Source organism: Trichechus manatus, unplaced genomic scaffold, assembly GCF_000243295.1.
Source record: "Trichechus manatus latirostris isolate Lorelei unplaced genomic scaffold, TriManLat1.0 scaffold00155, whole genome shotgun sequence".
NCBI lineage: Eukaryota > Metazoa > Chordata > Mammalia > Sirenia > Trichechidae > Trichechus > Trichechus manatus.
Window position 1 is genome coordinate 2,545,487 of NW_004444091.1, and position 27,102 is coordinate 2,572,588.

Below are 27,102 nucleotides of genomic sequence, written 5' to 3' on the forward strand. Positions count from 1 at the left end.
GATACATCACAGTTAGGCTCTCAACAATTAAAGAGAGAATCCTCAAAGCAGTGAGTGAGAAGCAAACAGTCACATACAAAGGAATGCCAACAGGATTAAATGCCGATTTCTCATCAGAAACATAGGGGGCCAGAAGGCAAAGAAATGATAAAGTTCTGAAAGAAAAGAAAAAAAAAAAACTGTCAATCAACAATACTATACTCAGCAAAACTGTCCTTCAAGGATGAAGGAGAAATTTAAACACTTCCAAAAAGAAGCTGAGAGAGTTCATATCCACCAGCCCAGCCCTTCAAAAAATACTGATGGGAGTTCTGCAGATGGAAGGGAAAAGACACTACTAGAAAGCAATTCAAAGCTATGCATAAAAAGAAAGACCTCTAATAAAGAAAACTGCATGGATAAGTGTTAAGAGTAAAACAAAAATAACTGTGCATGCTTCATTCCTATAGCAAACTTCTGTTAAGGGTCCACACAGCAGCTCGAGGGATCCCGTCCAGGAAGAAAACTGTCGTGTACTGCGACAAGAACAAGAAAAGTGGTCTCTGAGAGCAGTTAATAGGGGGTTGGACTTCACCCCAATGAAAGAATGAGCGAGGAGCAGAGGTTTGGGCCCTCTGCCAGGCCTACAGGGAGAGTTGCCGGGTGGGCGGGACTAAAGCAGGCTCTTCGCCGTGCTCCAGTAGTGGTTCTGAGAACGGACAGAAAGCCCTTTGCTCTCTCAGCCCTTTAGTCCACAAGCATCCGCAAGGACCAGCTTTCTAAAGGCGGAACTCGAAAAGCCAGTCCACCTTATGATTCCGCTCCGCGACGCTTCCGGCCAGCAGGGGCGGGGCTTCCGGCCGCTGGGAGCGGGCGTGTTCTGGAAGTGGCAGCGGCGCGGGGACTTCCGGGACTCGGACGGGGGCCGACTGGACCATGGCGGTGAATCTGAGCCGGAACGGGCCGGCGCTGCAGGAAGCCTACGGACGGGTGGTCGCTGAGAAGTCCCCGACCGACTGGTGGGCGCCAGGGCGGGGGTACCCGAGGGGCGAGGCAGGGAGAGGGCCGGGGCCGTCTGCTGCCCCAGGGGTCTGTCCGGGATGAGCCGGTGGGGTTGAGGCGCAAGGGAGGGAGGCTGGAGCTCCTAGCGCCGCTGCCGCAGGTGGTTTGAGGCTTACAGGTGCGCCCTGGCCCGCCCCCTACGCCTCAGCTGAGCTGCTGTCTCATCTTTCCTTATTCCTTGCCCGGTCGTGTGTGCACAGGTTAAACCCCGGCTTGGGGGGACCTGATGAATCACTGGGCGCGCCCCTCCTGCTCGCTCGCCAGCGTGTCTCGGTCTCTCGAAATTTCATATTGGATTCTTAGCGTGGCGGTGCTTGGTTCGCCTTTCCACCTGGAAACTTCCCTGGACAAACGAGCCGTCCACACCTCTCCCTGCGAAGGCGGAAAGTGCATCCGGTTTCTGTTCAGGGCTGGGCCTTGGGAAGCAGTCTGGCAGCCTGGTCAGGAATGTGAGCCTTCCCCTGGAAGCTCCAAAGAAGGAGGTAGGGGTCTTTCTATACTTGAGCCACAGAGAGATGACTGAAAGGAGGACGCTGCTTACTTACTTGGAAAAAGGTCCTGTCTTTCCCCATCTCCCCATGACATCCTCTTCTAGGCTTTCATGCAGTTGGTGGTGCTTTGCAGTATTGGAAGTCTGGAAATGAAGTTTGTGGTTTGTGTGCACTCATAGCTATGTATTGTAATTCTCTGCCACTTTTCCCATTTGGTTAAATTGTTTTCACTGACCTGTCTTTAGCACTTCCAGTTCTGAGAAATATGAGCATGGTGGGCTAAAGTGACCGGCCTTGGGGAGTAGAAACTGGGCCTTGGAAACCAGTTTGCGATGGGGCCACCCTGGTCAGTACGATGGTTGTTCTCATTTAGTCTGCCCGTTGTGCTAGTGTCTGTGGAGCCTCTTCCATCTTGCCCAGGGCCAGACCCTCTGGGCTGTGGCTCTGCTGCTGTGACAGGGCTCAAGGGCTTTTGCTTTCACATTTCTTATGCTCCCCTGTTTCCCAACACCGAGTGGCTTTAATAAATTGCACTGCTGTGACACCAGGAAGTCAAAGGCTTTCCTTTAGACCAGGCCATCCAAGGAAGAGCTTCAGAACACCAGCTGCCTGAGGCCTGCAGAGTTCCTGCTGAATCTCCTGTCAAGTCTGGGACCCTGCATCAGCATGGGCACCCTGGACAGCACTTGGGCAGAACTGTCTGGTAGCCGAACAGTGCATCCTCTGTTTGGAAAGCATCTTCTATTATAATTAGGGAAGGATATCTTGTAGCTACTTTGGTAGAGTTTCTCTGCCTTCTCTTCATAGTCCTTCTTAGGAAATCCACCCACCCATCATTCTATGTTCTTTCTCTCAGGAGAGTTCACCTGTTGTCCTGGCTCTCTCCTGCCCCTTGTGTGTGTATTTCAGAGGGCCCTTAGATGCCCCGCCTGGAACTCCAAACTCCATCAAAAGAATCTCCGCACTGAGTGTCCCGTTCTGACATCCACATGAGGGCCACCTGACTTTGGAACCTGGAGGCATCTTTGCCCCTCTCCAGTCCTGCCCAGTGATGGATATTGCTTTTGTAGATACTCTTGATTGTCCTGGTGTAGACTTGGGAGACTCCAAGGCCTTTTAATTGGTCTCCCAGTTTTCTTTTCATCCTTAGTCCTCTCAGGAACTGTCATGGTTTGGGGACGATGCTTCCCTCTTCAGGGCCTGTCCTGTTTTCTGCCTGTCTTAGTTATCTAGTGCTCCTATAACAGAAATACCATGGTAGATGGCTTTAACAAACAGAAATTTACTCTCTCACAGTGTAGGAGGCTAGAAGTACAAACTCAGGGTTCCAGCTCCAGGGGAAGGCTGTCTCTCTCTGTCAGCTCAAGGGAAGGCTCTCTCTCTCTTTCTCTGTCAGCTCAGGGGAAGGCTTTCTCTCTCTGTCAGCTCAGGGGAAAGGTCTTGGTCATCAGTCTTCCCCTGGTCTAGGAGCTTCTCAGCACAGGGAGCCTGAGTCCAAACGACGTGCTCTGCTCCTGGCACTTCTTTCTTGACGGTATGAGGTTCCTCTCTGCTTGCTTTCTTTTATATCAAAAGAGATTGACTCAAGATACAGCCTAATTCTGTAGATTGTGTCCTGCCTCATTAACATAACTGCCTCTAATCCTGCCTCATTAATATAAAAAGTAGTATTTACAATACATAGTATAATAACATTGGATCACAAAATGGGGGACAGTCACAATATTGGGAATCATGGCCTAGCCAAGCTGACGCACGTTTTGGGGGAACATAATTCATAACATTGCCTTTCCTTCGGCTTAATAGAGCTATGTGCCACAGCCCCTGCTCTGGAGCTTACCACCCCCATTTCCTCTCTTTCCCTCATTAGGTTGCTGAGCCTCTGCCCTCTCACCCAGCCAGAGCCCATACATCTCACAAGACTTCTCCTTTCTAAACTGCTGTGACCCTCCCACAGCACTTCTGGTTGTACCACTCAGTGGCATGAAACATCTGGGCCTCACGTCTTCTAGGCCGCTGTCAAACCTATCAAAATAACAACTCAGCAAATGCTGTGTGGCAGGTCCCCACTCACTAGCTGAAAATATACTTGGATCATGTCACTTCCCTGCTTACAGCTCTCCAGTGGCTTCCTGCTGCACTTTGGATAAAACCCAGCCTCCCCACCCAGCTGACAGGCCCTGCATGCTCCTGCCCACTTCTCCTGCCACCCTTCCTGTGTATACACAGGCCACACTAGCTTCTTCCTGTTCCTCAAACTTGCAAGCTTGTTCTGCCTCAGAGCCCTTGCTCTTGCTGTGTTCCCTACTGGGAGTACCCTTCTTCCACATTGCCCCAGGCAACTGACTCCCCAAACTTCAGTTCTCTGCTCCAAGGTTACTTTCTCAGAGGGGCCTTCCTTGACTCCTAACCACTTACTTCAAAGCACATATCTGTGCTGGAAACCTTCATTTGTTTCCTTGTTCTCTTCCCTAGAAAGGGTGGGATGGGCCTTGTCAGTGCTCCCGGTGTTCATGACTGTTCATGCTCAGATGAAGGGTAGACTGGGGGGTACAGGAAAGGTGCTAGAGAGTATCAGAGCTGGCACAGGTGGTCTCCAGCTTGGTGATACATAAAGGGTGTCCTGCACAGAGCAGGTGGCATTGGAATCAGCCCTGCAAGCCAGATGGGATGGTCTTGGGGCTGGTGAGACACAGGGGCAACCCCAACCTTCACTCTGCATCTTAGGTCTACTCTTGGTCTCACCCAGCTTGCCCTAAATCTTGGCGTGGTTGCTTGTCACTTGGTCACAGTACAGTAGTGTTTAGTTGTGTGTTTGTCTCTCCCGTTAGAAAGTAAGTTCCATGGCCAAGGCCTTTATGTGATTGTTTACTGCTGCATCCCCATCACCAGTAAGTGGTAGGCCCTCAGCCAGTGTTTGCAGGAGGCCTCACACTTCTTGCTGTACACAGGCCAGCACACCACTTTATTCCTGTTACTTTGAAAGAGAGGTGGAATGCAACTGAATATGGAAATGAGCCTCTGGCCTGGGAACATTCTTCTCGAACGTGGCTTGGACTGGTGCCCAGGGCAGTGGAGGAGGAAGCTGAAGGGTAATTGGAAGATGCAGAGCTTGGTTCTTATTAATTGCTTGATTCCTTCTGGTAAGACTGAATGGAGCTACCATCTTCTTTCTGGCCCCTGCTGCTGTGCCAGTGTTTGCATCTTCTAGCAGCCAGGGCCTGGAGGCCATCAAGAGGAAGGAGTTTCCTGTCTACAGAGAGGAGGGCTGTGTCTTCCCTCCCCCAGCTCTGGACTGCGGCCAGGCTGTACGCCCACCACCTCCCCCAGCTACTTTCTCCTTCTTTCTCTGGGGTCTCTTCTCTAGTCTCTGTTCTGCTTTCTCTCCTGGTGAGCAGTGGTCTATTTCCTGGCAGTCTGTCTGCTGGGCCTGGGTCTGATTTTTTCCTTCTTTCCCAGGTGTAGGCAGCACTGCCCAGTGGCATTGGCGAGGCCCTTGGTGAAGCCAGTGAGAAGCTGGTTTACTCCTGGGGCTTCCATTGGCCTCGGAGGCGGCAGACACTGGGCCAGGGTGGCTTTGGCCTCACTGTGGATGGGCGTCAATGCCTTACACGCTGTGGCCCACCACGCTGCAGAGCACTGAGGCTGGAGGGCTGGTGCTGAGGCCTTCAGGTCTGCTGCCAGGGACCCACTGTGGCTGGTCTCTTGAGGCCACCTTTTCCGGAATTGTTCTCTTTGAGTAACCTTTGTTCTGACCAGGGGACCATCCATGGCCCACATTTAATAACGTTCACTTTGTGCCTTCACACACCTCTGGAGCGCAAATTGATAAGCCTGAATGTTTTCCAGAATTCTTAGGAATAAATAAATAATCTTTAGAACAGTTGTGAACAGGAGAAAGACGAGGTCCAGTGTCACCAGTAGGGTTGTTAAGGCTCTGCTGGATGTCAGTCTTGTGTGACCTCTGAGCTGGCACCTGTCTTATGAGGGGTCAAGGCTGGATGGCGGTTCCTCTGGCCACGTATGACCTATGAAAGTCCGTGCTTGCTTGGCGAGCTGCAGCCCAGAAGGACCTGCCCCACCAGCCTTTCTGGTCTCAGAAGTGTAGGGCAGACATGCACGATCTGCAGCTTCCTGGTGCCTCGTGGGGGCTTCTCAGGTCTCCTCCTCCCGGGTGCTTTGGGTTCACAACCATGTAGGTGTCTTTTGTCTGTTCACATTTGCACACCTGTAGTCAGGTGAGCATTTTCAGAAGTTTTTTTATACTGTTTCACATATGAACGTGTTCAACATCGTCACAAAACATCACAGCTTGTTTTCCTCAGAGCAGGTTTACTCTGTGATTTTAGTGGGTTGGGTTTACCCCTCGCAGCGGGCCCAGGTGGTAGGTGGGGCCTGCGCTGTGCCGTTTGTGGGAAGGCCTCGTGGGTCGGGGCGCATCGCCTGCAGAGAGCCCACCTGCAGGTGAGCCCAGGACACAGTAGCATCACAGCAGTGGCGGGGTTCTTGGGGTGCATTGTGAAGGCGTGATAGATGCAGTGAGGGCAGATGGTGCCCAAGATGTTGGTTACAGAGCCCACTTGTGTTCTTTTCCAGGGCTCTTTTTACTTATGAAGGCAACAGCAATGACATCCGTGTGGCTGGCACCGGGGGTGAGTATGACCCAGTGAGGAAGCACATGTGCTCTCTGGTGGACCAGGAGACAGGAACAGAGGGAGGAGGGTGTGAGAGAGAGAGGGCTTATCTGAAGGGGAGGGAGACGTAACCTTCAGCCACCCATCTCCTTTGGCCACAGGGGAAGGGGACTTGGGGCCACGATGTCACCTGCATATGGTGTGATTGTACTGACACCTCCCCCAGTTGAGGGTGGCTACCCACACACCCCACCCACTCCCTCTCTCAGGTGTCATCGCCTGCTCTGGGCGTGAAGTCAGCCATGGTACCTGTAGGAAGCCCAGTCAGAACTGGGGAAGTGGCCCCCAGGCGTTTCCACCCCACTGAGCAGCCCAGGCCTCAGTCCTCCTGGTCACCTTTGGCCAGCTTCCTGCTTCAGAATGTCTCCACGTGAAAACAGTCTTACGTGGCGTTTTCAGCCTGGCAGTGCAGGCAGTGCCAGGCTCTTCAGGTTGGGAGAGCTGAGATGGGAATCAGGCCAGCCTCTCCAGCTCTTAGGCAGCCTGTGGCCAGGCCCACGCTGCAGTCCTAATCTGCGCTGCAGCTGGGAAGATGCCGGCCCCATGGAGCCAGGCTGCTGCAGGGCTGTGGGCCCATCTGAGGCTGCCTCATTTGCTCATGGGACAGTGAGGGCTGTGGCACCTGCAGAGGGGCCTCAGGCCCAGGAGAGGTGAGTGTGGGGCTGGTTCTGGCCAGCCCGGGTGCAGGCAGCGGGGGCCCTCGGGGAGTAGGGCCTGGTGAAGTCAGAGTTTGAGCTGCATTGTTGGGGGGCAGGGAGCCGGACTGGACAGGGAGTGCTGCTAGAGGTTGTGGAACCCACCCCCTTTCCTGGGACCTTGCCTGGCATCGTCTCATTTCCACCCTCGGTGTGCATCTCTCCAAGAAGAGCGTGCATGGCCCCTTGACAGGCAGGCCAGGCTTTCTTCGTTCTGAAAGTTGCCCTTTTATTTGTTTGTTGTGCCCAGTGCCAACTGCAGACTGTTTGCACAGGAATTTTGAGCCAGGGATCCCTCACCCTCGTTTCTTATCCTTGTGTGCTCAAAGCAGGGCTAGGTAGAAGAGGTGTGTCCAGGAGGAAGCAGCTGCAGTGGGGTGCCTGGGGCTGGCCTTGGCTCCCACTCTGCTCCGCAGCCCCTTGTCTTTCTACAAGATTATTGAGGCTGAAGAGCGAATCCCAGATCAGAAGGAATAAGAAGCAACAGAAGATCTCCTGTTACATGTGGTAGAGCCTGTGGGGACTCTGAGAGCAGGAAAGCCTCCATCAGGGGAGGCAGTGGTGGGAAGCACCATCTGCCCTCACTGCATCTGTCCCCTCTTGCTGGGGAGCCCGCGTCTCTGTGCTGATAATCAGGGCTTTTGTAGGAAGCCACCACGTCCTGACCCTGCCCTTGGGTGAGACGGTGTCTCCTCTCCCTTTGTTGCCTTAATCGAGAGCGTGGGTGAAGGCTTGGGACTGGCAGAGACGGCGCAGGACCTGGTCATCCCTGGCTGGGAAGCAGAGTTCACTTTGTTTTTAGTGTAAGGCCAAGAGCAAAAACAGAATGCCAGAGTTGACCTGCTTCCCATTCTGACAAGGACAGTGTCTTCCGGCTACTTCCTGTGGTCCCCAAGCTGTGGGACATGCAGACTGCCTCCCACTTAGACCACCAGTCAGAATCCACATTACAGTGAGACCCCATCTCTGCTCCAGAGTGGACTGTCCCTACCTTTCACCTCCCATTCCCCGGAAGCAACCCCGGCTCCGCCTATGAGCAACGGCCTGGCTGTTCCCAGGAGTTGGGTGTGCAGGTGGTGGGGGTAAGACAAGCCATGTTTACAGTCAGACTGTCCCATGTTCTTCTGCTTTTGAAGTTGAGGCTCACTGTCCATAGCTGAGATGGAGCCCAAGAAGCAGAGCCTGGCGAGGGGCAGACTACCCAAGCCCTAAGGAGAGCCAGTCTAACGAAGTCCTACGCTGCCTCCCAGTTCACTGGGGGCAGCCCTGCGGCCATCTGATCCCTCCCCTCCCCAGGAGGGTGGCAGGCACAGGCTGTAGGCTGGGGCCAAAGCCTGGCCACGCGTCTCCAAAGACCTCCCCTTCCTGTGTTGGTGAGGCAGCTACCTTGCTCAGGCCGCATTCTCTTTTGGATTGTGTCCTCACAGCATTGGCTGAGGGTGGATCAGAAGGGGCAGCAGAGATGCGGTCACCCCAGACCAGCTCCCCCTGTCGAAGGGACTTGTCTGTGGCCTCTGCCTCCTGGGCTCATGCCCCACCTGGCCTTCATAGCACCTCCCCACGTGCCGTTGTGCTCCTGCTCCTGGTCCTCCCCTTTCTAGCATGGCTTCCTAGCTGCCAGAGTCTCATGTGGTTTTCCTGGAAGGAATGCCCTGGGCTGATGGGGGTACAAGGAGGAGCCCCTATCCTCAGGTGCAGAGAGGCTCCCCACCTTGCCTTGTGGTAGAAGGGGATTCTTAGTGAGCCTTTGGAAACATTGGCCTCCAGGAGGAATGCCAGCCCCTGCCTTCCCCTCCGGCCTCCTCTCTTGCACTACCCACAACCAGCTCTGCCTGATTGGGTGGCCCTGCCTGACTGGGCCTGGCTTTTCTCTCTCAACGACTTATCTCCCTCGACTTATCTCCCTCGGCAGATGTTTACTGAGGCCTTTGCATGTCCTGGTGCTCTGCCAGAAGTGAGAACTAAGGTGTGGTCCTCGAGGGCCTGGCAGTCTAGTTGGGGCAAGGACATACCCGGAACAGACAGGGACCTTCCTGAAAGAGAGGGTGACCAGTGTTGGGGGAGAGGCTGCTACCGCAGCCCAGGTATTGGGGAGGTTTGAGGAGGCAGACTGCAGGGCCTGGCGGCCTGGAGTGGCAGCACGGGCAAACTCAGCTCAGAACCCTGGGCTGCTGTGAGGGGCAGCTAGTCCTGTGGCTGCACTGGGGGGCCAGCTGTTGGTGCAGTGGTTGGCATCTGATGGTCTCTTGGCCAGCACTGGGTAGATGCTAGGTGCAGGCCATGTGGGAGGCTGGACGAGGGATGATGGGAGATGCCGGGTGCATAAGCCCAGGGCCCTGCACTTGACCATCTGCCACACAAAGCCCCCTCGCCCCCAGCTGACACCCCTGACCACTCCCAGTGCTGGGGGCCACGGCTCTCGTTGGATCATGGCAACGGTAGAATTGAGGTAGAGACCCTCCTGTTGGAAGTCCAGTGGCTTATTTGTAGCAGAAATGATGCTTGTTTTTTATTTCCTATGTTACTTGTGAATTTAGTGAAGTGGTTTTTAAACTACTGTGTGTAAACACTCACCTGAGGCGCTTGTCATAAATGAGGACCCCTGGGTCCCACCCCAGCTCTAATAAATCAGTATAGTGGGGATGGGGCCCAAGGGTCCCCCAGGTGACACTGATGCCGGGGGTGGGTGAGAAGCCCTGGTTAGGGCTTGGCGCCTGCTCTGGTGGGTTAGGTGTTGGAGGGAGGGCACTGCCTCTGACCCATCCTTGTGCCCCTGTTGCAGAGGGGGGCCTGGAGGAGCTGGTGGAGGAGCTCAACAGCGGGAAGGTGATGTACGCCTTCTGTAGAGTGAAGGACCCCAACTCTGGCTTGCCCAAGTTTGTCCTCATCAACTGGGTATGTGGAACTGAGGGGAAGAGAGGGATTGCCATCTTTGCTCCCTGATTGGTCCCCCAAAAGGAAGTGTTGTCCAGAGGCAGCAAGGCTGAGGGGGCCTCACGTGAGGTGCCAGTAGCTCCGGGGAATGCCCACTTTCTTCTTTTACCTGTGGTAGTTGCAACCAAGGAGGGCTTGACTTCAGGAGCAGAATGTTTTCCTGACGGGCTCAGAGACCAACAGGACAGCCTGTTGCGGGTGAGCTAGCAGGACAGTCAGTTAATTCATTGTGGCCTGAAAGACATCTGTGGCCTTTGTAGCACAAAATCCATACTCCAAGCCCAGAATTATTTCCTGTGAATGGAGCAAAAATAATCCCAGAACTCCCTTCAGGAGAGTCGGTCTGAGGTAGTAGAGGGCCCGATAGAAGTGCTGAGAACGTCTGGGAGCCTTCTGCAGGCCACTGGTTCTGCGGGATTGGGGGCCACTTTGTAACAGGACAGAGCCCCCAAATTGGGCACTAGAGCAGTTCAGAGGGGACTCCCCACAATGGAAGCCAGTGGCCAGCCATGATGCCAGGAGACATAGGGACCTGCCACATCTGCCTAGCTCCGTTGGGAGTGTGTCTTCTTTGGAACTTGCGGTTTTCTTTTGGGGCACAGGGAAGCTGCTGAGACCCCGGGGTGGTGGTGGCCTTGGGCAGCAGGCCCAGGTCACAGCTGGGAACTGCAGGGTGGAGCTGGGTGTGCTTGTGTTGCAGACAGGCGAGGGCGTGAACGACGTGCGGAAGGGGGCGTGCGCCAATCACGTCAGCGCCATGGCCAGCTTCCTGAAGGTGAAATGGGCTGCGGGCAGGTGGGAGCGGGAACCCTGGTGGAGTGTGCCAGAGGCTGCCCCCTTGGGCCAGCAGGTCGGGGTGGCCGGGCTCTGAACAGAGATGCCCACAGGCTGGCCCCCATGGCAGGAAGAGGGACATGCCCTGGTCCTTCTGACTGCAGGGAGCCGTGGCTGGGCTGGAGCACCCGTTCTGGGTTCTCCAGAGCCACTGAGCAGTAGTGTCAGGAATTTGGAGGAGGAGGCAGCTGCCTATGCCCACTACCCTATCGCACATATTCCATTTTACACGTTCTTTTCTAGCTCATGTCTGCTTGTATTTCTATCATCGTAGTATAATCACGTTTTTTATTCTTTTTAATTTTAAAAAAACATCTGTATCAAAAGTATATGTTGTTCACTTGTCAGGTGAGTTTTTGCTTTTGGTGGTTACTAGCAAGCAGATTCCGGCCTCAGACCTGTGGCTTTGCCAGTCCTTTTTAAGTTATGCCTCAGTTTTCAGTCTAGAACGTGGGCAAGGGTCCCAGGCTCAGTGGGCGTGTAGGAAAGCAGAGTGCAATCATGGGCTTGCTTTCTGTGGAGAACGTACTTGTTCCCAGATGCCACTGAAAGTCACTCAGTGTAGGGCCAGTGGCCTCAGGGCAGCACACCTGGCATTGTGGGGGTGGGCCCTTAGCTGTGGCTTGAGAGGGGTGAGGTGTTTGCTCAAATCGGGCTGTCCAAGCTCCCGAGATTCATTGCCTTGTTCCTGGGAGCCAGACGGGCAGCTCGTGTGCGTGTGGGGAGTGGAGGAGGTGCTCCTGCCTGCTGGGCGCTGAGCGACGCGGCGTCACTAAGGACCTTCCTCTCTGGGTCGGGCATCTCCCTCTCACGTGCTGCCCCACCCATCTGCAGGGAGCCCACGTGACCATCAACGCCCGGGCGGAGGAGGACGTGGAGCCTGAGTCCATCATTCAGAAGGTGGCCAAGGCTTCGGGGGCAAACTACAGCTTCCACAAGGAGAGTAGCCGCTTCCAGGACACAGGACCCCAAGCCCCTGTGGTGAGTGCCACCCCCACCGCCCACCCTTGCTGCTCAGAGCCCCAAGGAGGCAGCCGGGAGTGTGCAGTACCTGCACCTTGCCTGGCATCCAGTCGTTGGCCAGCGTCATGTGGCAAAGGCTATGGAGGGCTCCTGCCCAGCGCTTGCCAGGCCCTTGTGGTCGTGAGGCAGTGCCACGCTTAGGAGTGAGCAGAAACCCTGCCTCCCAGGGGAGTGGACTCTGGGGCCTGCGGCGCAGCGGCCTGCCCGATCGGTTGACCACGGCTGTGGGTGTTTTGGAGGTTCCCTATGGGGTCACATGCCCGTGGCAGTGGCCCTCGGGCCCCCCACAGCAGCTGCTGTGGCTGAACTTTAGGTGGTCAGGGCACAGCCTGAAGCAGCACCAGGAGCCCCACAACCATCATGTGGGAGGGACAGCCCACAGGTGTGTCAGCCTAACGCCGGGCAGGACCAACAGCCAAGAGCTGAACTCTCCTCCATCTGTGGCACACACTGTGGATCCCTGGCTGTTCCCATGGATGCTGCTGCTGTGTCTCAGAGTCCTCCCCACGAGGACTCGTGTTGTCAGGCTGAGCCGTCCCTGCTGAGGCAGGTTTCAGGCCTCCGCCAGAACGTTACCCTCCTTACTGTCTCTCACCAGGCCCCATCCTCACAGCCCTCACCATGATCCTGGGGTCTGTGGGCCCAGCCTCCCCCCGGGGCCTGGGTCTCTAAGGGGGTGCTCTGCCCCTGCAGGGCTCTGTGTACCAGAAGACCAATGCCATGTCTGAGATCAGGATGGTTGGCAAAGACAGCTTCTGGGCCAAAGCAGAGGTGAGCCTATCTGGGGTCTGACCGAAGAGCCAACATTTACTGAGCATGTGTTGTGTGCCAGGCGGGAAACAGGTGTTTGGCTTGCCGTATTTCACTTTTTCTCATTTATTCTATAAGCTCATGGAGCAAGTGTTTTCATTAGCTCCTATTTACAGACGTGCAAACTGAGGCTTAGATGGGTTAACAAAGCTAGTGGTACACGTCTGCCGTGGAGCTACCTCAGATCTGGAATGAGTTATGTGGTTACAGAAAGAATGCCTTGTTGAACCTGGTCCTGTGCAGAATTGGGGGAGTAGGGCGTAGCGGCCGCATGGTGGGGTGTCATGCCCAGGGCTGAGCTGGCTGTGGGCAGCACGGCTTTCCCCGCAGAAGGATGAGGAGAACCGCAGGCTGGAGGAGAAGCAGCGGGCAGAGGAGGAGCGTCAGCGGCTGGAGGAGGAACGCCAGGAGCGGGAGCGGCGTGAGGCTGCCCGCCGCGAGCAGTGCTATCAGGAGCAGGACCACGAGTCCAGCCTCCGGAGGTGAGCCCTGCCCTGCTACTCCTGGGGGTCTCGGGCTGCTGGTGGGAAGGAAGCACCTGCCTGCCCGGGCCACGCCCCTGCCCCCATCGGCGTGCCTCTAAGTGAGCACTAGCCGGGCTTGGGACCCCACTTCCTGTTAGTGTCCCTCACCTGGCAGCACCTGCTCTGAGCACCCACACAGGGTGAGGAGGCAGATCATGAGTGGACTCTTCTCTGCCTTTCCCAACAGGAAGCCTGAACAGCAGCAAGAAGTAGTTTCAGGGACAGGGGCGGACCAGGTAAGACGTGGACGCTCCTGCGGCTACTGAGCCCCGGCCCCAGGCCCGGCCCCAGTCCCAGTGACAGACTTAGAACCCTGGCCTCGGGCAGAGGCCTTGTCCTGCATCCTGGCAGAGGCCACCTGCAGCGAGCTGTGACTGCCACGAGCTTTTCCTCCCAGCTGAGCGGTCCCATGGAGGCAGGGAGTTTAGGATTGTGGAACCGGCTTGGGCAGATTTGAACTTGGGACATATCTAGGGGTCAGGGAGGTAACGGTGCTCTGGTATTGACCTCAGCCAGGTCCCGGAAGCACTCTTGGGGAGCCAGGCAGGCTGGGGGCTTGCGGGGCTGTGGGGGCGGGAAGTTTCCCAGGCCCTGAATACTGCCTGGTCAGTTTACGTTCCTCCCCAGCAGTCGGCCTGTCAGCAGCCCATGCACCCACGGGACATCTTCAGGCAGAAGGAGAGGGCCATGTCCACCACCTCCATCCCCAGCCCCCAGCCAGGTGAGACCAACAAGCCTAGCCACTAAGCAAGGGACGAGGGGGGTGTGGGTGCCAGGACTGCTCACCACCATCCCAGTGCAGGGACCCACTTTGAGCCCTCTGTTAAGGGCCTGAGTATCTCAGGGGAGCGAGGAGGGTAAGGAAGGAGGAGTGCCTGTGGTGAGGGCAGCTCTGGGATGGGAGCCCGGGCCCTGTGGAGACCAGGAGACACTGCACGCTGCACTGCCCTTGGCCTTGTCCTCCACACACTCTGGGAGAGGAGGGCCATGTGCTGTCTCCAGAGCGGAGACTTCCCAGCCTCAGCCCCTTAAATCCCTGGCCCAGCTCCCAGAGGGGATAGGTCAGCTGGGTCCCAGGGCTGGTCTTAGTCACCACTGGGGCCCCGGAGGACACAGGACTGCTGTTGCTGGCCAGCCATGCTGCCCCTGGGTCTCTATTCCCCACCCTTCGTCTCTGCCCCGAGTCTCTGCGTAGCCTAGGCAGGGGGTGCCATAGGCCCTCTGGGCTAGCCAGGGTTGGACCTTGTGGATGGCTGTGAGCATTCCGTATATGTACACCGGCTTGCTCCTGAAGCTGCTGCCTGTCGCGGGCTTGACGGGTACATCCCATCGGCTCCTGTGTGACACCCACCATATCCCATGACGGGTGGTCTTCGGGCAGTCAGGTATAGAGAAGAGCGGAGATTCTCCCCCGGCTCCCTCTCCAGGCTGCCTGACGCCTCGTGTGTTGTGTTCACCTGTCGGTTTTCAGGCAGACTGAGGAGCCCCTTCCTGCAGAAGCAGCTCACCCAGCCGGAGACCCCTGTCACCAGGGAGCCCGTTCCTGCCTCCTTGAGGCCCAGCACAGGCAAGGCTTTGCCATTCCGGGGCCCTTGAGGCGGGCAGTAGCAAAGAACACCTCTTGCAAACACCTCCAGGTGGGAGAGGACGGTGGACCGAGTCTGAGCAGGCTGTGCCCTCTGCTTCAGATTTCCTCGAGGACCCAGAGCCCATTGTCCCTCAGTCTCCAGTGCAGGTGGAAGGGGAGGCCGTCTGCAAGGAGCCCCTGGAGGAGGAGAATCTCTACGAGGAGCCCCCACTGGTTGGTTCCCTGTGGGGGGTAGGGAGTGGGGAGGGCCCTTGGCCACACTTACCACGGAACGCCTGACTTCTGCAGCCCATGTGTGGATTCTCTGTTTTCTGAAACAGTCCTATGGTAGGGTTGTCTGGGCAGGCTCTACTGTGTGGGAGACAGTGGGGAGGGAACCACGGCCAACCTTGCAAGCTGTCCTTTGGCTGTGGTGTCTTGGGGTGGACTCAGTGGCTGTAGGGGTGGGGTGGGGCATGCAGCAGCCCCCAAGCCCCACAGAGCTGCCCTTGCTCTGGTGCTATGCTTTCCTCCCTGCCTTCACCCCAGTGATGGTCCTGCTCTTCTTTCCCGTCCCTGGTCAGGTACAGCAAGAAGATGCTGCTTCTGAGCACAGCATCTGCTACAAGCAGGGGACAGGGCTGCTTGGGAAGGGACTTTGTGCCCGGGCCCTGTATGACTACCAGGCAGGTATGGTGCCCGTGCCCATCTGCTTAGACCACAGGGTGACAGTTAGAGGTCAGGAGATGAGAGGATTCTTGGGGCTCCATCGGGGGACAGCACCCAGGGAGTGGGGGAGGAGGGTTGAAGGGAGCCAGCCACACTCTTCCCCACCGGTGCTGCTCGGGAGAACTCCTGTTGTGGGGCCCGGGGACTGGCCAAAGGAGTGGGCCAGGCCATCCCTAGTGGAGGCCTCAGGAGGAGGCTGAGGCCTGGGGAGCAGGACGGCCTTAGGCCTTTTGTGTGGGGCCTGGAGAAGCGTCCTAGCAGGGATGGGGGTGGGGGGGTGGGTGTCCTGCAGAGGGAGAATAGGGTGCAGGCTGAGCAGTGGCATTAGCGGCCTGGTGGACGGGCCCACCGCAGCAGCTGTGCTCGCCGTCTCCTTGCAGCTGACGACACAGAGATCTCCTTTGACCCCGAGAACCTCATCACGGGAATTGAGGTGATCGATGAGGGCTGGTGGCGCGGCTACGGGCCAGACGGCCACTTCGGCATGTTTCCTGCTAACTATGTGGAGCTCATCGAGTGAGGATAGGCTGTGCCTGAGGCCCTGTCCTTCCCTCCTCACTGGGACACAGCCTTCGTATTCTGGAGGAGGTGGCATGAGAGCTGCGTGTCACTCTCCCAGGAACAAGACCCCCTGGATGAGGATGAGGCCTCAGGACCCCCACTTGCAGCAATAACCTGGTGATTCCCAAACATGCTTCCAGCTGGACATTGAGCCGTACCTGTGGCCAGTCCTCGGTGACCTCTGCCTGAGGAGAACCATGGGAGGGGGCATCAGAGGTCACCCCCACACCCCAGGCTGCTGCCTGCCTTTCCATGCAGGGAGCTGACCAGGGGCAGCTGCCCTTTTTCCTTCTTGCTTCTAAGGGTGCGACTTTCAGGTGCAGTGAGCTTAGACAACTGTGCTTAGCAGCATTTATGACCAAAGTCAGACTGGACCTGGGTGACTTTGAGGGCAAGGAGAGGGTCTCTGGAGCTGGCTCAGTGGCCCTTAGCCTGGAGGGGGTGGGGGGTGGAGAGTGAAGGGAGGTATAAGAGCGTCACAACCACAGCACATGCCTCAGTGGGACCAGCTCTTCCTGTGTGCCAGCCATGTGCGCCTCTCGGCCAACTCCAGCTGCTTCTTCAAAGTTCTTGTTTTAGGAAAAGTAACAAGAAAATGGCTCATGCCTGCTACTGCCTCCTGTTTTCCGCCCCAGCCAATCTGTGTCTCTGGAGAACAAATCTGCTTTGGGGCTAAGGATGGCCAGTGTGGTCCACACAGGCCCCCAGCTCTCATTTGCCCTCTTGTTGCTTGAACACGCCCATAGGGAGACACACCCCTTTTCCTGGGTGACGTGCTGTGCTTTGTGCCAAGAGTGCATGTGTGTGCGTGTGCACGCAGGCCCCCGAGGCCCCCTGAGGTCAGTGATTAGCAGCCCGGGTGACTTAGGGTTGAGCCCTGTGCCCTTTGTTCTGCTTCTCTGGGAGAGGCCGTGGGCCTCCATTTCCCCTGCCATGAGACGCCTCCCCAGAGGACTGGCAGAGTGTCTGGCCACACTGGATGGAGGTGTAGAACCTTCCTGGTCCCTGTGCACACAGGCCCCCAGAGAAGCTGCAGTCCCCTTTGCTACCATGTCCCACTCCTGTGGGAAGGGCAGGGCCGAGCCCAGCTACAGAGGCCTCTGAATCAGATGGTGCTGGCGCTGATGGGCTGGCTGACCCCCAGGTACATCTGGGCCTGCCCTTGCCTGCCCAGCCCCACCCTGGAGGTAGGGCTCTGCCACCACACCTGCCCACCCCGTGTGCTGGGCTGCCCCGAGGCCGCCTTCAACCCGCCCTCTGAAGAGAACTGACCTGGAATTGTGACCCCTGGGTAGGGAGTGATGGGTCCACAGCACGTCCAGAACCCATGGTCCTGGCTGGCCATGGAGAGGGCTGGGACTCTTGGATCCTCACACTTAAGTGACCCCCCCATTCTAATTCCTTGAGTTTTGGGGTACATATAGGTCACCTTAGGGGATGTTACAAATGGAGATTCCTGGGTACACAGCAGGCTGGTCTCTGTGGTGGGCATGCTCCCTGGGTGTCCCTGGTAAGCTGGGCTTGAGAGGGTCCCCACACCTATGACAGGTGGTAGGGCGGGTAGCAGGTGAGTGGATTCAGAGCCGAGTAAGGGTAGGCGCCTTTATTGCCCAGAGCCCACCCCTCACTTGGCCTTCACCTTGCCCTGGGCTGCCACATCTTCCATGGCCTTCCGGACAGTCTTCTCATCACCTAGGAACTGCATGGGCTTGGTGGGCTTCAGTGCCCCATCCAGCTCGTACACGATGGGGATCCCCGTGGGCAGGTTCAGCTCCATGATGGCCTGGTCAGACATCCCTGGGGCCGGGGACAGGCGGCCTTAGCCCCCCTCAGTTCCCCAACCGTGTGGCCCTGCTGCGCTGTGTCAGGCAGAGGCTCCTTGGCCTTTATGGCAGCAGAGTCTGACACCATCCCTTCCCCCTCCCACCGGAATGTGCCTCAAGAAGGTCAACAACCTGGGTGCTCCACCACAGAGCAGCCCACAGAAATAGCACTGCTGCCACACATCTCTGGCCAGGCTGGGGCTTATGCTCAGAAGGGCATTAGCCAGTAGGTTTCTAGACATTCTGAGCAGTGGAGCAGATGACCAAGTGGTAGGGGACAGTGAGAAGGGGTGGAGCAGATGACAGGGCAATGGGGGACAGTGAGAAGGGATGGAGCAGATGACAGGGCAATGGGGGACTGAGAAGGGGTGGGAGGGAGGCCACTGGAAAGTGCAGTGTCTGGAACCCAACCCCACCCTGCCTTGGGCAGTCCTGGTGCCTGGAGTAGCAGCTCGACATTTGGCATTCAGTCACCCCACACTCCTCCCCAAGAGAGGGTCCAGGAGAATATTCCCTGGGGAGTGGGAGGTACAGGCACCTCTCCTCCGACCGCTCGTCCAGTGATACCTCTGTGACCTACCCTCAGACCTAGGCCTGTAGGGCTGTGTGAAGCCCTCAAGGGGAGGTGACAGGAGGTGGCCATTTCCCACACCTCGGGTCCGATGTCAGGTGTGAGGAGATGCACAAAAGCCTTCATTTCATCATGGGCCAGCCGGCCCAGAGCCAGTGAAGGGCCTCCCGAGGGAAGTCCCCCCCCCCATGCTAATTCAGACCGTCCTAGTGTCTGTGAAGATCCTAAAGACCCACGTAACTTTCTGAAGTGGAATTCCAAGGAGAAAGTTGTTCTGGGAGCACGCTCTTCCCCTACACTGCCACAGTCAGTCAGTCTGTCAGCCAGGAGACCTGCCTACGTGCAAGAGCCTCAAGAACACCATCGCCAGGGCCCTGCCACCCCGGAACGAGGCGGGCTGGGGGAGCAGAGCTACATGCTGAGCGTCAGGCTGCACTGTGCCTCCTGCATCCTTTTGCCAGGAGTGGACTTGGGTGTGGGGGGAGGGGTAGTGGGGCGGGAGCTGGTGTCCCAGAACTGGGCAGGCCCTGCAGTGGGCTGGAAGGGAGGTGAGCCTGACCCTACATTGCAAGTGGCTCCCAGGAAGGAGCCCCATGAGCCCAGTGCCTCCAGAACAGGGAGTTGAAGCCTAGCAAGTGATGTGACTTGTTCAGGATCACACAGTAAACCAGAATTTGGAGCCAGATGATTTAAGTCCAGCCCAGCCTTTTCCTGGCGGTGCATCCATGGGCAAGAAGCTGCCCTCTGGGTTTTCCTATCCCACCCATTTGTAACTGGGACTGTGCCCAGGCCCACGCAGACGTGGCCCTGAGTCGGTGGTGTGCAAACTTTTTTTACCACAATCTTCAGAAAGAAACTGTCCCGGTACATACACATAGAGAACAGAAGTTTCACAAACTGTTTTTCAAATGATTTCTCAGCCCTCCAATAGCCCAGAACCCACAACTTGAAAGCTCCACCCTTGGAGCGTGCAGGGGGACCCGTGGCTTCCCACCTCTGCCCGCACCCCGGGGTAGGAGCAGGTGAGCCTCACCTTCCAGGTGCTTGACGATGCCCCTCAGGCTGTTGCCATGGGCAGCGATGAGCACCCGCTTGCCGGCCTTGATCTGGGGGACGATCTCCTCGTTCCAGAAGGGCAGGGCCCGGGCGATGGTGTCCTTAAGGCTCTCACAGGTGGGCAGCTCTCCGGGTTTCAGGCCTGCGTACCGACGTTCCTGGGGGTGGCACGGCCGTCATTTCTGCCTCCAGACAACCCCCCCCCCCACACACACACACACACTTGCCTCCACCGGAGGCCTGGCCTGTGCAGCCCACCTTGCTGATGATGGTATAGTAGGGGTGCTTCTCGTCCATGGGAGGCGGCGGGATGTCAAAGGAGCGCCTCCAGATCTTCACCTGCTCCTCCCCATGCTTGGCGGCTGTCTCCGCCTTGTTGAGGCCCGTGAGGCCGCCATAGTGCCGCTCGTTGAGGCGCCAGGTGCGGACCACGGGCAGCCACATCTGGTCGGTGATGTCCAGGATGGTCCAGAGTGTGTGGATGGCCCGCTTGAGAACCGACGTGTAGCATATGTCGAACTCCATCTTGGCATCCTTGATGGCCTGGGCCCCCTGCTTGGCCTCCTCAACTCCTTTACCACTCAGCTCCGCATCGAACCAGCCACAGAAGCGGTTCTCCTGGTTCCATGTGCTCTCTCCATGACGCACGATTACCAGGCGGTGGGTGGACATGGTGGCAGTGTGTTTGGGACCCCAGATGGGAGGGCAGGCCTGTGGCAGGCTGTGGCTCGGAGCTCCAGAGGAGGGCGGCTGCCGCCCCAGCTCCCACAGCTTTATAACAGTCTGTCCCCACCCCCACCCACACCAACTGCCAGTCAGCATTCCAGGCTCAGGACAGGCGGCGGCAGGTGGCCAGTGGTAGGGTTGCAGGGGAGGGCAGACTGGAGGAGCTGGCCCTAAAATAGACCCTCCAGGCCACCAGCACACCCCGCCCCCCACGTCCAAAATCAGCTGCAGCCAAAGACAAGAACGTTCCCAATACATTGTGTGAATTACCAAACAATACAGTTTCTGCCTGAAAGGGCAGAGGCAGGGCTGGGGGCCAGCAGACAGGCTGCGCTGTAAGACCAGCTGAGAGGTGACAGCTAGAGAACCAGAAGCATAGACAATCCACCCCTTTCTGCTAGGCACTGTCAACTAAGCTGGGCATGAGCCTGCATTTTAGGAAGGAAGCTGGCCCTGTGTCAAGGGAAGCTGAAAGTGTGGGTCTGTGGTTGAGTGTGTGTGGCATGTGTGTGAAGAGGTCTGTGTATGTATGTGTGTGAGTGGGTGTGTGGGTATGGGTTTTGGGATGTGTATTGGTAGGTTGTGTGTGTGTTGGTGTGGGTGTGAGTGGGTGGGTAATGTATTGGTGGGGGTGAGTGTGCACATGGGTGTGTTGGTGTGTGTATATGTGCATGGGGGGTGTTAGTGTATGAGTACATGTGTGGGGGTGTGTTGGTGTGTGTGTGAGTACATGTGGGGGGTAGTTTAGGGGGTGTGTATTTGTATGTGTGAGTACGTGTGTGGGTATGCATAAGAGTGTGTTCAACTTTGGGGAAGATACAACTTCTTGGTCGGGAGGTACCCCAGTGGCTTTGCTCACTCAGCAGCGAGGGCTACACTTTGTGCTGGGGGAGCTCCTCAGGCTTCCTGCCTCTCCTCCCTGTCACACCCTACCCCAGGCCTGGCATTGAGAGGTTGACCTGGGTTGAGAGGTTGACCTGGGTTGAGAGGTCACCTCCATTAGCCCCAAGGGACACAGGGAGGTAAGGGCTGGAGAGATATGGCACCCTCAGGGCTCACAGCTGGTGCCAGCAGAGTGAGGAGCAGGTGCTGGGCCTTAGCCCTGGGCACAGGAGAAAGGTCAGGGTTCACAGGGGAGGGCACTAAGGCAGCAGAGTGGGGAAGGGGGCCGGGCAGGCTGAGCCTGGTGGATTCCAGGCATGAAAGGGACCAGGGGTCTGGTATGGGGCAGTCCTGGCACTGCAGCCAGACACTGTCTCCTTTCCTTCCCTCTCCTGGGTTCCCTCTGTCTTGTCTACACCTGCCCCACCCTCCCCTCCCCTGCCCTTGCTTAAGGCAGCCTCACCATGCCTGGCCAAAATGCCGTTCTGTGTCCTGCCCTTTAGCAAAAGGTTTAAGTGGCCTATCTCTACTTTAAAGGAAGTCAAATATTCATGCACCAAGGGCCCCTCCAGCCTGCTGGGGAGGACCTAGAGGATTATTGACTATTGGGTGCTTGCTCAGCTTAGCCAAGAGGGCCAAAGATAGGCTGGGTTGTGGGGGAGGGCGCTGTGGGCAGGGGTCATAGCTGAGGAGATCAAAATGCAAAGTCGATAGCTGCTGGGCTCCCCTGAATGCCATCCTGGGCTCCCTCTCCCCCAGTCATCCCACAGCCTTGAAAGTGAGAGCCACCCCCTCCCTTCTGGGTATAGAAAGACTCCCCACCCTGGGCCAAGGGCCTGGAGGCTCTGCACCCCTAAGTTCAGCACAGGGTCTTGGCAGACAGGGGAAGACACCCAGGATGGCAGGTGGGGCCTACCCCTGCTAGCAGTGCTAGCAGCAGGTTTTGGTCCTTCTCCAAATCCTCCACAGCTCACACTGAGCCTGGCCACTCAGCCCTGTCTTATCCTAATTGAAGCCCCATTTTCTGTCCTCATGCTCTACTTTTTGTCCCTTTGACCACTAGCCCAACGAAACTCAATTGCAGACCTGCAACAACAGTGCCAGGCACTGGGAGATGACCTGGGGTTCAAGCAGGGAGCAAGAACGTGAAGCCTACATTCTAGGGAGACTGTCATGGATTGAATTGTGTCCCCCAAAAATATCTGTCAACTTGGCTGGGTCATGATTCCCAGGATTGTATAATTGTGTACCATTTTGTAATCTGATGTGATTTCCTTATGTGTTGTAAATTCAATAACTATGATCTAATAAGATGGATTAGCAGCAGTTATACTGATGAGGTATATAAGATTGGATAGTGTCTTAAGCCAATCTCTTCTGAAATATAAAAGAGAGAAACGAGCAGAGACACATGGGACCCTCATACCACCAAGAAAGCAGTGCTGGGAGCAGAGTGCGTCCTTTGGACCTGAGGTTCCTGTGCAGAGAAGCTCCCAGGCCAAGCGAAGACTGATGACATGGACCTTCCTCCAGAGCTGACGGAGAAAGCATTCCCCTGGAGCCGAAGCTCTGAATTTGGACTTGTAGCCTACTGGACTGTGAGAGAATAAAACTTTTCTTTGTTGAAGCCATCCTCTTGTGGTACTTCTGTTATAGCAGCACTAGGTGACTAAGACAGAAACCAAAGAGAAAAAGCAAACAAACCCATTCAAGACTGTATGAAGTACTAGGAAGAAAACAAAATCGTGGGATATTAGGGGATCAAGGACAGCTTCTGTGAGATGGCATTTGAGCAGAAACAAATGAATACAAAGGATTCAGCTATGGAGAGTTGTAGGGAAAGAGTATCCAGGCAGAGGAACAAGCAAAGACAAAATCATCAGGGAAGAGGAAGCAAGCTGACGTGCGAGCATGAGGTATGGGGCTGGGCAGAACCCGAGAAGAGAGTGGGCATCGCTGAGGAGTTTGAAATATGGATGATTGATTATATGCGGTTATATTTTTAAGTTGCTTGCTGCTGTGTGGAAAATGGGTTGCAGGGATATGTGGAAACAGACAAAGAACACTCAAATGAGAACAAAAAAAGACTATTTATTCAGAGCTTGCTATAGCAAGGAAGTCAGCCACCATCACTTGCATTTGTCAGACTCAAAGGCAGGCAAGAGAGTGGGAATACTTTGTAGTGAGAAAAAGGGAAGGCTTCAGTTCTGCTCTGACCAGAAGCTGTTGGTGGGGAAGCTGCATGCAGGTGAACTAGAAGCAGGACATCCTATATGATTGGTTAGGGGAGCATATTTGGCCTCTCTGAGGTCCTCTGGAGCCCTGATGGCGCAGTGGTTAAGAGCTCTGCTGCTAACCAAAGGTCAGCAGTTTGAGTCCACCAGCCACTTACTGGAAATCCTATGGGGCAGTTCTACTTTTTCTACAGGGTTGCTATGAGTTGGAATTGACTCGACAGCAACAGGTTTGGTTGGTTGGTCCTGAGTTGCAAGTGGGGACAAAAAATGAGGAAGCTAGGGGTTATTAATCAGTCCTGGCCATTTTAGGCCCATTGATACAGGGATGGTTGTTTGACTTCCGGGGCTGGTTACTGCAAAGGTCATGGTTCTATTTTTATATATGGCCTGTCCATTGCTTGTTTGTTCATTCAGTGTCTCTTTCCCTATTTTGGTCATTCTTTCACTTGCAAGAAGTTGATCAATTTAAGGAAACTTAGGGATCCAGATCCTCACCACTCAGAGATTATTCAGTTGTCTTCATTGCAAGATCATCTTGACTGTTTTGTTCTTGTATCATTTGTATCATTATGGCAATTATCTGATGAGAGAACGACTGTGCATTTGTAACATAACTCTAACCATAAAAATCAGCATCAAGCAAGTTCCTATGAGGCAGAGCTCAAATATACCCTCATTCTCCAACTTCACCATTTCTGGCACCAACTGTTTGCCTCAAGGCACTCTTTCTCTATTGGGCTTGGAATGGTCACAGAGAACTCATGGAAACAACATAACTGCAATAACAACTTTAAAAACAGAAAAGGATATAAACAGAAATGAAGATATGCAAAGGATAAGGTTCGAGAGGGGTCCCAGCAGAGGGCCTCAGTGTCTAAAAAGAGACCCACTTATATCTCAGAAGAGATCTGCTTACTCTTCCTGAAAACCAGTGTTCATTCTCACCCATCAGGAAACTTTCAAACAGTAAACTAAATGATGTCACTTCGCAAGCTCTGCTATTGGTTGTTTCTCTCAGCTGTTGGGCAGGGTTTGGTCTTTATGCTCTGATGCCACAGTCTAGGTCTCCTCATTGTTTCCACTTCTTCTGTTACCGCTGAAGCCACTGCTTCCATCACTGTCACAGGTTTACTCAGTCTCGGAGGGTCCTAGTGCAGGGCCCTGAAAGGACGTGCTCCTCTCCTGGTTCTCATTGATCAGGAAGCCCCATCTGAGCTTCCATGTTCTAGAGTTTTTACTAGTCACTAGGCAAGCCCCCCAGCCAATCCATGTAAAGGTCAACTCCTGGGGGAAAGGGTCAGTCAATCCTTGTAAAGGTCAACCACAGGGTGGGCCTCCCCAGCCAATTCCAGTAAAAGTCAGTCTGGGCAGGCTCCCCAGCCAATCTGAGTAAAGGTTGGTTACCAAGCAGGGCCCTTAGCTAATCTGGGTAAAGGTCAACCTGGGCAGGGCTCAGAAACCAAGAATAAAAGGCCAGATTACTTTGGTTAAGCGCTCAGCTGCTGCAAACTGAAAGGTCAGCAGTTCGAACCACAGAAGAAAAGATCTGGCCTGGTAACCTGCTCATGTAAAGATCTACAGCCTAGGAAACCCTATGGGAAAGTTCTACTTTGTCCTGTAGGGTCACTATGAATCGGAATCAACTTGACAGCACACAACAACAACAAAAGGTAATCCACATGGCACAACATGTAAGATTCAGGATAGAATGCAAAAGACTAGCATTGTGACCGCTATGACAAAAACAAAAACAGTTAATAGTCCCCTGTAAGATACTCTGAAAGTTGCTCCTGAACATACAGTAGCTAAAGCAAAAGGAAGAAACGATGAAAAGAGCTGAACAGAAGATTTCAAAGGCGGCTCGAGAAAACAAACTAAAGTACTATAATGAAATGTGCAAAGACCTGGAGATAGAAAACCAAAAATAACACACTTGGCATTTCTCAAGCTGAAAGAACTGAAGAAAAAATTCAAGCCTCTAGTTGCAATATTGAAGGATTCTACGGGGAAAATATTGATACAGGAAGCATCAAAAGAAGATGGAAGGAATACAGAGTCACTGTACCAAAATAATTGGTCAATGTCAACCATTTCAGGAGGTGGCATATGATCAAAAGCTGATGGTTCGGAAGGAAGAGGTCCAAGCTGCACTGAAGACACTGGTGAAAAACAAGTTTCCAGGAATTGGCAGAATACCAGTTGAGATGTTTCAACAGACAGATGCAGTGCTGGAAGCACTCGTTCATCTATGCCAAGAAATTTGGAAGAGAGCTACCTGGCCAACCAACTGGAAGAGATCCATATTTGTACCATTCCAAAGAAAGGTGATCCAACACAATGTGGGAATTTTTGAACAATATCATTAATATCACACAAAAGTAAAATTTTGCTGAAGAGCACTCGAAAGTGGTTGCAGCAGTATATTTGACACGGAGCAGCCAGAAACTCAAGCTGGATTCAGAAGAGGACAAAGAACAAGGGATATCATTGCTGATATCACATGGATCATGGCTGAAAGCAGAGAATACCAGAAAGATGTTTACCTGTGTTTTATTGACTATGTAAAGGCATTCAACTGTGTGGATTATAACAAATTATGGATAACATTGCAAAGAATGGGAATTCCAGAACAATTAATTGTGTTCATGTGGAAACTGTACATAGATTAAGAGGCAGTCGTTTGAACAGCGAACAAGGGAATGCTACATGGTTTAAAGTCAAGAAAGTTGTGCATCAGGGTTGTATCCTTTCACCATACTTATTCAGCCTATATGCTGACAATCTGAAAAGCTGGACTTTATGAAGAACTGGACATCAGGATTGGAGGAAGACTCATTAGTATCCTGTGATATGCAGATGACACAACCTTGTTTGCTGAACGCAAAGAGGACTTGAAGAATTTACTGACGAAGATCAAAGACAATGGCCTTCAGTATGGATTATGCCTTGTCATGGATTGAATTGTGTCCCCCAAAAATATGTGTATCAATTTGGCTAGCCCGTGATTCCCAGTACCATTTTGTCATCTGATGTGATTTTCCTATGTGATGTTGATGAGATGGGATTATCGGCAGTTATGCTAATGAGGCAGGACTCAATCTACAAGATTGGATTGTGTCTTGAGCCAATCTCTGTTGAGATATAAAAGAGAGAAGCGAACAGAGAGACAAGGAGACCTCATACCACCAAGAAAGCAGCACCAGGAGCAGAGCGTGTTCTTTGGTTCCAGGGTCCCTGTGCCTGAGAAGCTCCTAGTCCAGGGGAAGATTGGTAACAAGAATCTTCCTCCAGAGCTAACAGAGAGAGAGCCTGCTCCTGGAGCTGATGTCCTGAATTTGGACCTCTAGCCTCCTAGACTGTGGTAGAATAAATTTGTTTGTTAAAGCTATCCACTTGTGGTATTTCTGTTATAGCAGCACTAGATAACTAAGACACACCTCTCCATTAAAGAAAACAAAAATCCTCACAACTAGACCAATAAGCAACATCATGATAAACAGAGAAAATATTGAAGTTGTAATGATTTCATTTTACTTGGATCCACAATCAACGCCCATGGAAGCAGCAGTCAAGAAATCAAACAATGCATTGCATTGGGCAAATCTGCTGCAGAAAAACTCTTTAAAGTGTTAAAAAGCAAAGAAGTCACTTTAAGGACTAAGGTACGCCTGACCCAAGCCATGGTGTTTTCAACTGCCTCATATGCATGTACAAGCTGGACAGTGAATAAGAAAGACCGAAAAAGAATCGATGCCTTTGAATTATGGTGTTGGCAAAGAATATTGAATATACCATGGATTGCCAGAAGAATGAACAAATCTATCTTGAAACTATAGCCAGAATGCTCATTAGAAGCAAGAACGGCAAGACTTCGTCTCACGTACTTTGAACATGTTATCAAGAG

General features: G+C 54.4%; 2 protein-coding genes across 4 annotated transcripts; one reads left to right on the forward strand and one right to left on the reverse strand.

Moving 5' to 3' along the window:
* The first annotated feature begins 869 nt into the window (after positions 1-869).
* Positions 870-16,526, forward strand: DBNL (drebrin like). Of its 3 annotated transcripts, none has more exons than XM_004386087.3 (13): positions 870-998; positions 6,129-6,184; positions 9,704-9,816; positions 10,556-10,630; positions 11,524-11,670; positions 12,406-12,483; positions 12,853-13,004; positions 13,234-13,282; positions 13,674-13,767; positions 14,518-14,613; positions 14,735-14,847; positions 15,198-15,303; positions 15,723-16,526. In XM_004386087.3, exons 1-13 carry the CDS (start codon positions 916-918, stop codon positions 15,860-15,862), a joined length of 1,302 nt encoding a protein of 433 aa, XP_004386144.1. In that variant the 5' UTR covers positions 870-915; the 3' UTR covers positions 15,863-16,526. The 3 variants fall into 3 exon arrangements, with proteins under 3 accessions (XP_004386144.1, XP_023596212.1, XP_023596213.1); XM_023740444.1 differs by having other exon boundaries at positions 13,677-13,767; XM_023740445.1 differs by lacking the exon at positions 10,556-10,630.
* Positions 16,527-17,494: 968 nt separating this feature from the next.
* On the reverse strand, positions 17,495-20,045 carry PGAM2 (phosphoglycerate mutase 2). The gene is made up of 3 exons (XM_004386088.1): positions 19,612-20,045; positions 19,331-19,511; positions 17,495-17,700 (listed from the first exon to the last, which is right to left on the reverse strand). Exons 1-3 carry the CDS (start codon positions 20,023-20,025, stop codon positions 17,528-17,530), a joined length of 768 nt encoding a protein of 255 aa, XP_004386145.1. The 5' UTR covers positions 20,026-20,045; the 3' UTR covers positions 17,495-17,527.
* Positions 20,046-27,102: the final 7,057 nt, after the last annotated feature.

What these genes read in the sequence shown, in the direction of transcription:
- DBNL (XM_004386087.3), top strand. Translation starts at nt 916, where the DNA reads ATGGCGGTGAATCTGAGCCGGAACGGGCCGGCGCTGCAGGAAGCCTAC. An exon ending in CAGGACCCCAAGCCCCTGTG is followed by an intron (nt 11,671 to 12,405) that starts GTGAGTGCCACC and finishes CTGCCCCTGCAG; the next exon opens with GGCTCTGTGTACCAGAAGAC. An exon ending in CAGGGACAGGGGCGGACCAG is followed by an intron (nt 13,283 to 13,673) that starts GTAAGACGTGGA and finishes GTTCCTCCCCAG; the next exon opens with CAGTCGGCCTGTCAGCAGCC.
- PGAM2 (XM_004386088.1), bottom strand. Translation starts at nt 20,025, where the DNA reads ATGTCCACCCACCGCCTGGTAATCGTGCGTCATGGAGAGAGCACATGG. An exon ending in ACTATACCATCATCAGCAAG is followed by an intron (nt 19,512 to 19,611) that starts GTGGGCTGCACA and finishes TGCCACCCCCAG; the next exon opens with GAACGTCGGTACGCAGGCCT. An exon ending in CATCGTCAAGCACCTGGAAG is followed by an intron (nt 17,701 to 19,330) that starts GTGAGGCTCACC and finishes CCCCGGCCCCAG; the next exon opens with GGATGTCTGACCAGGCCATC.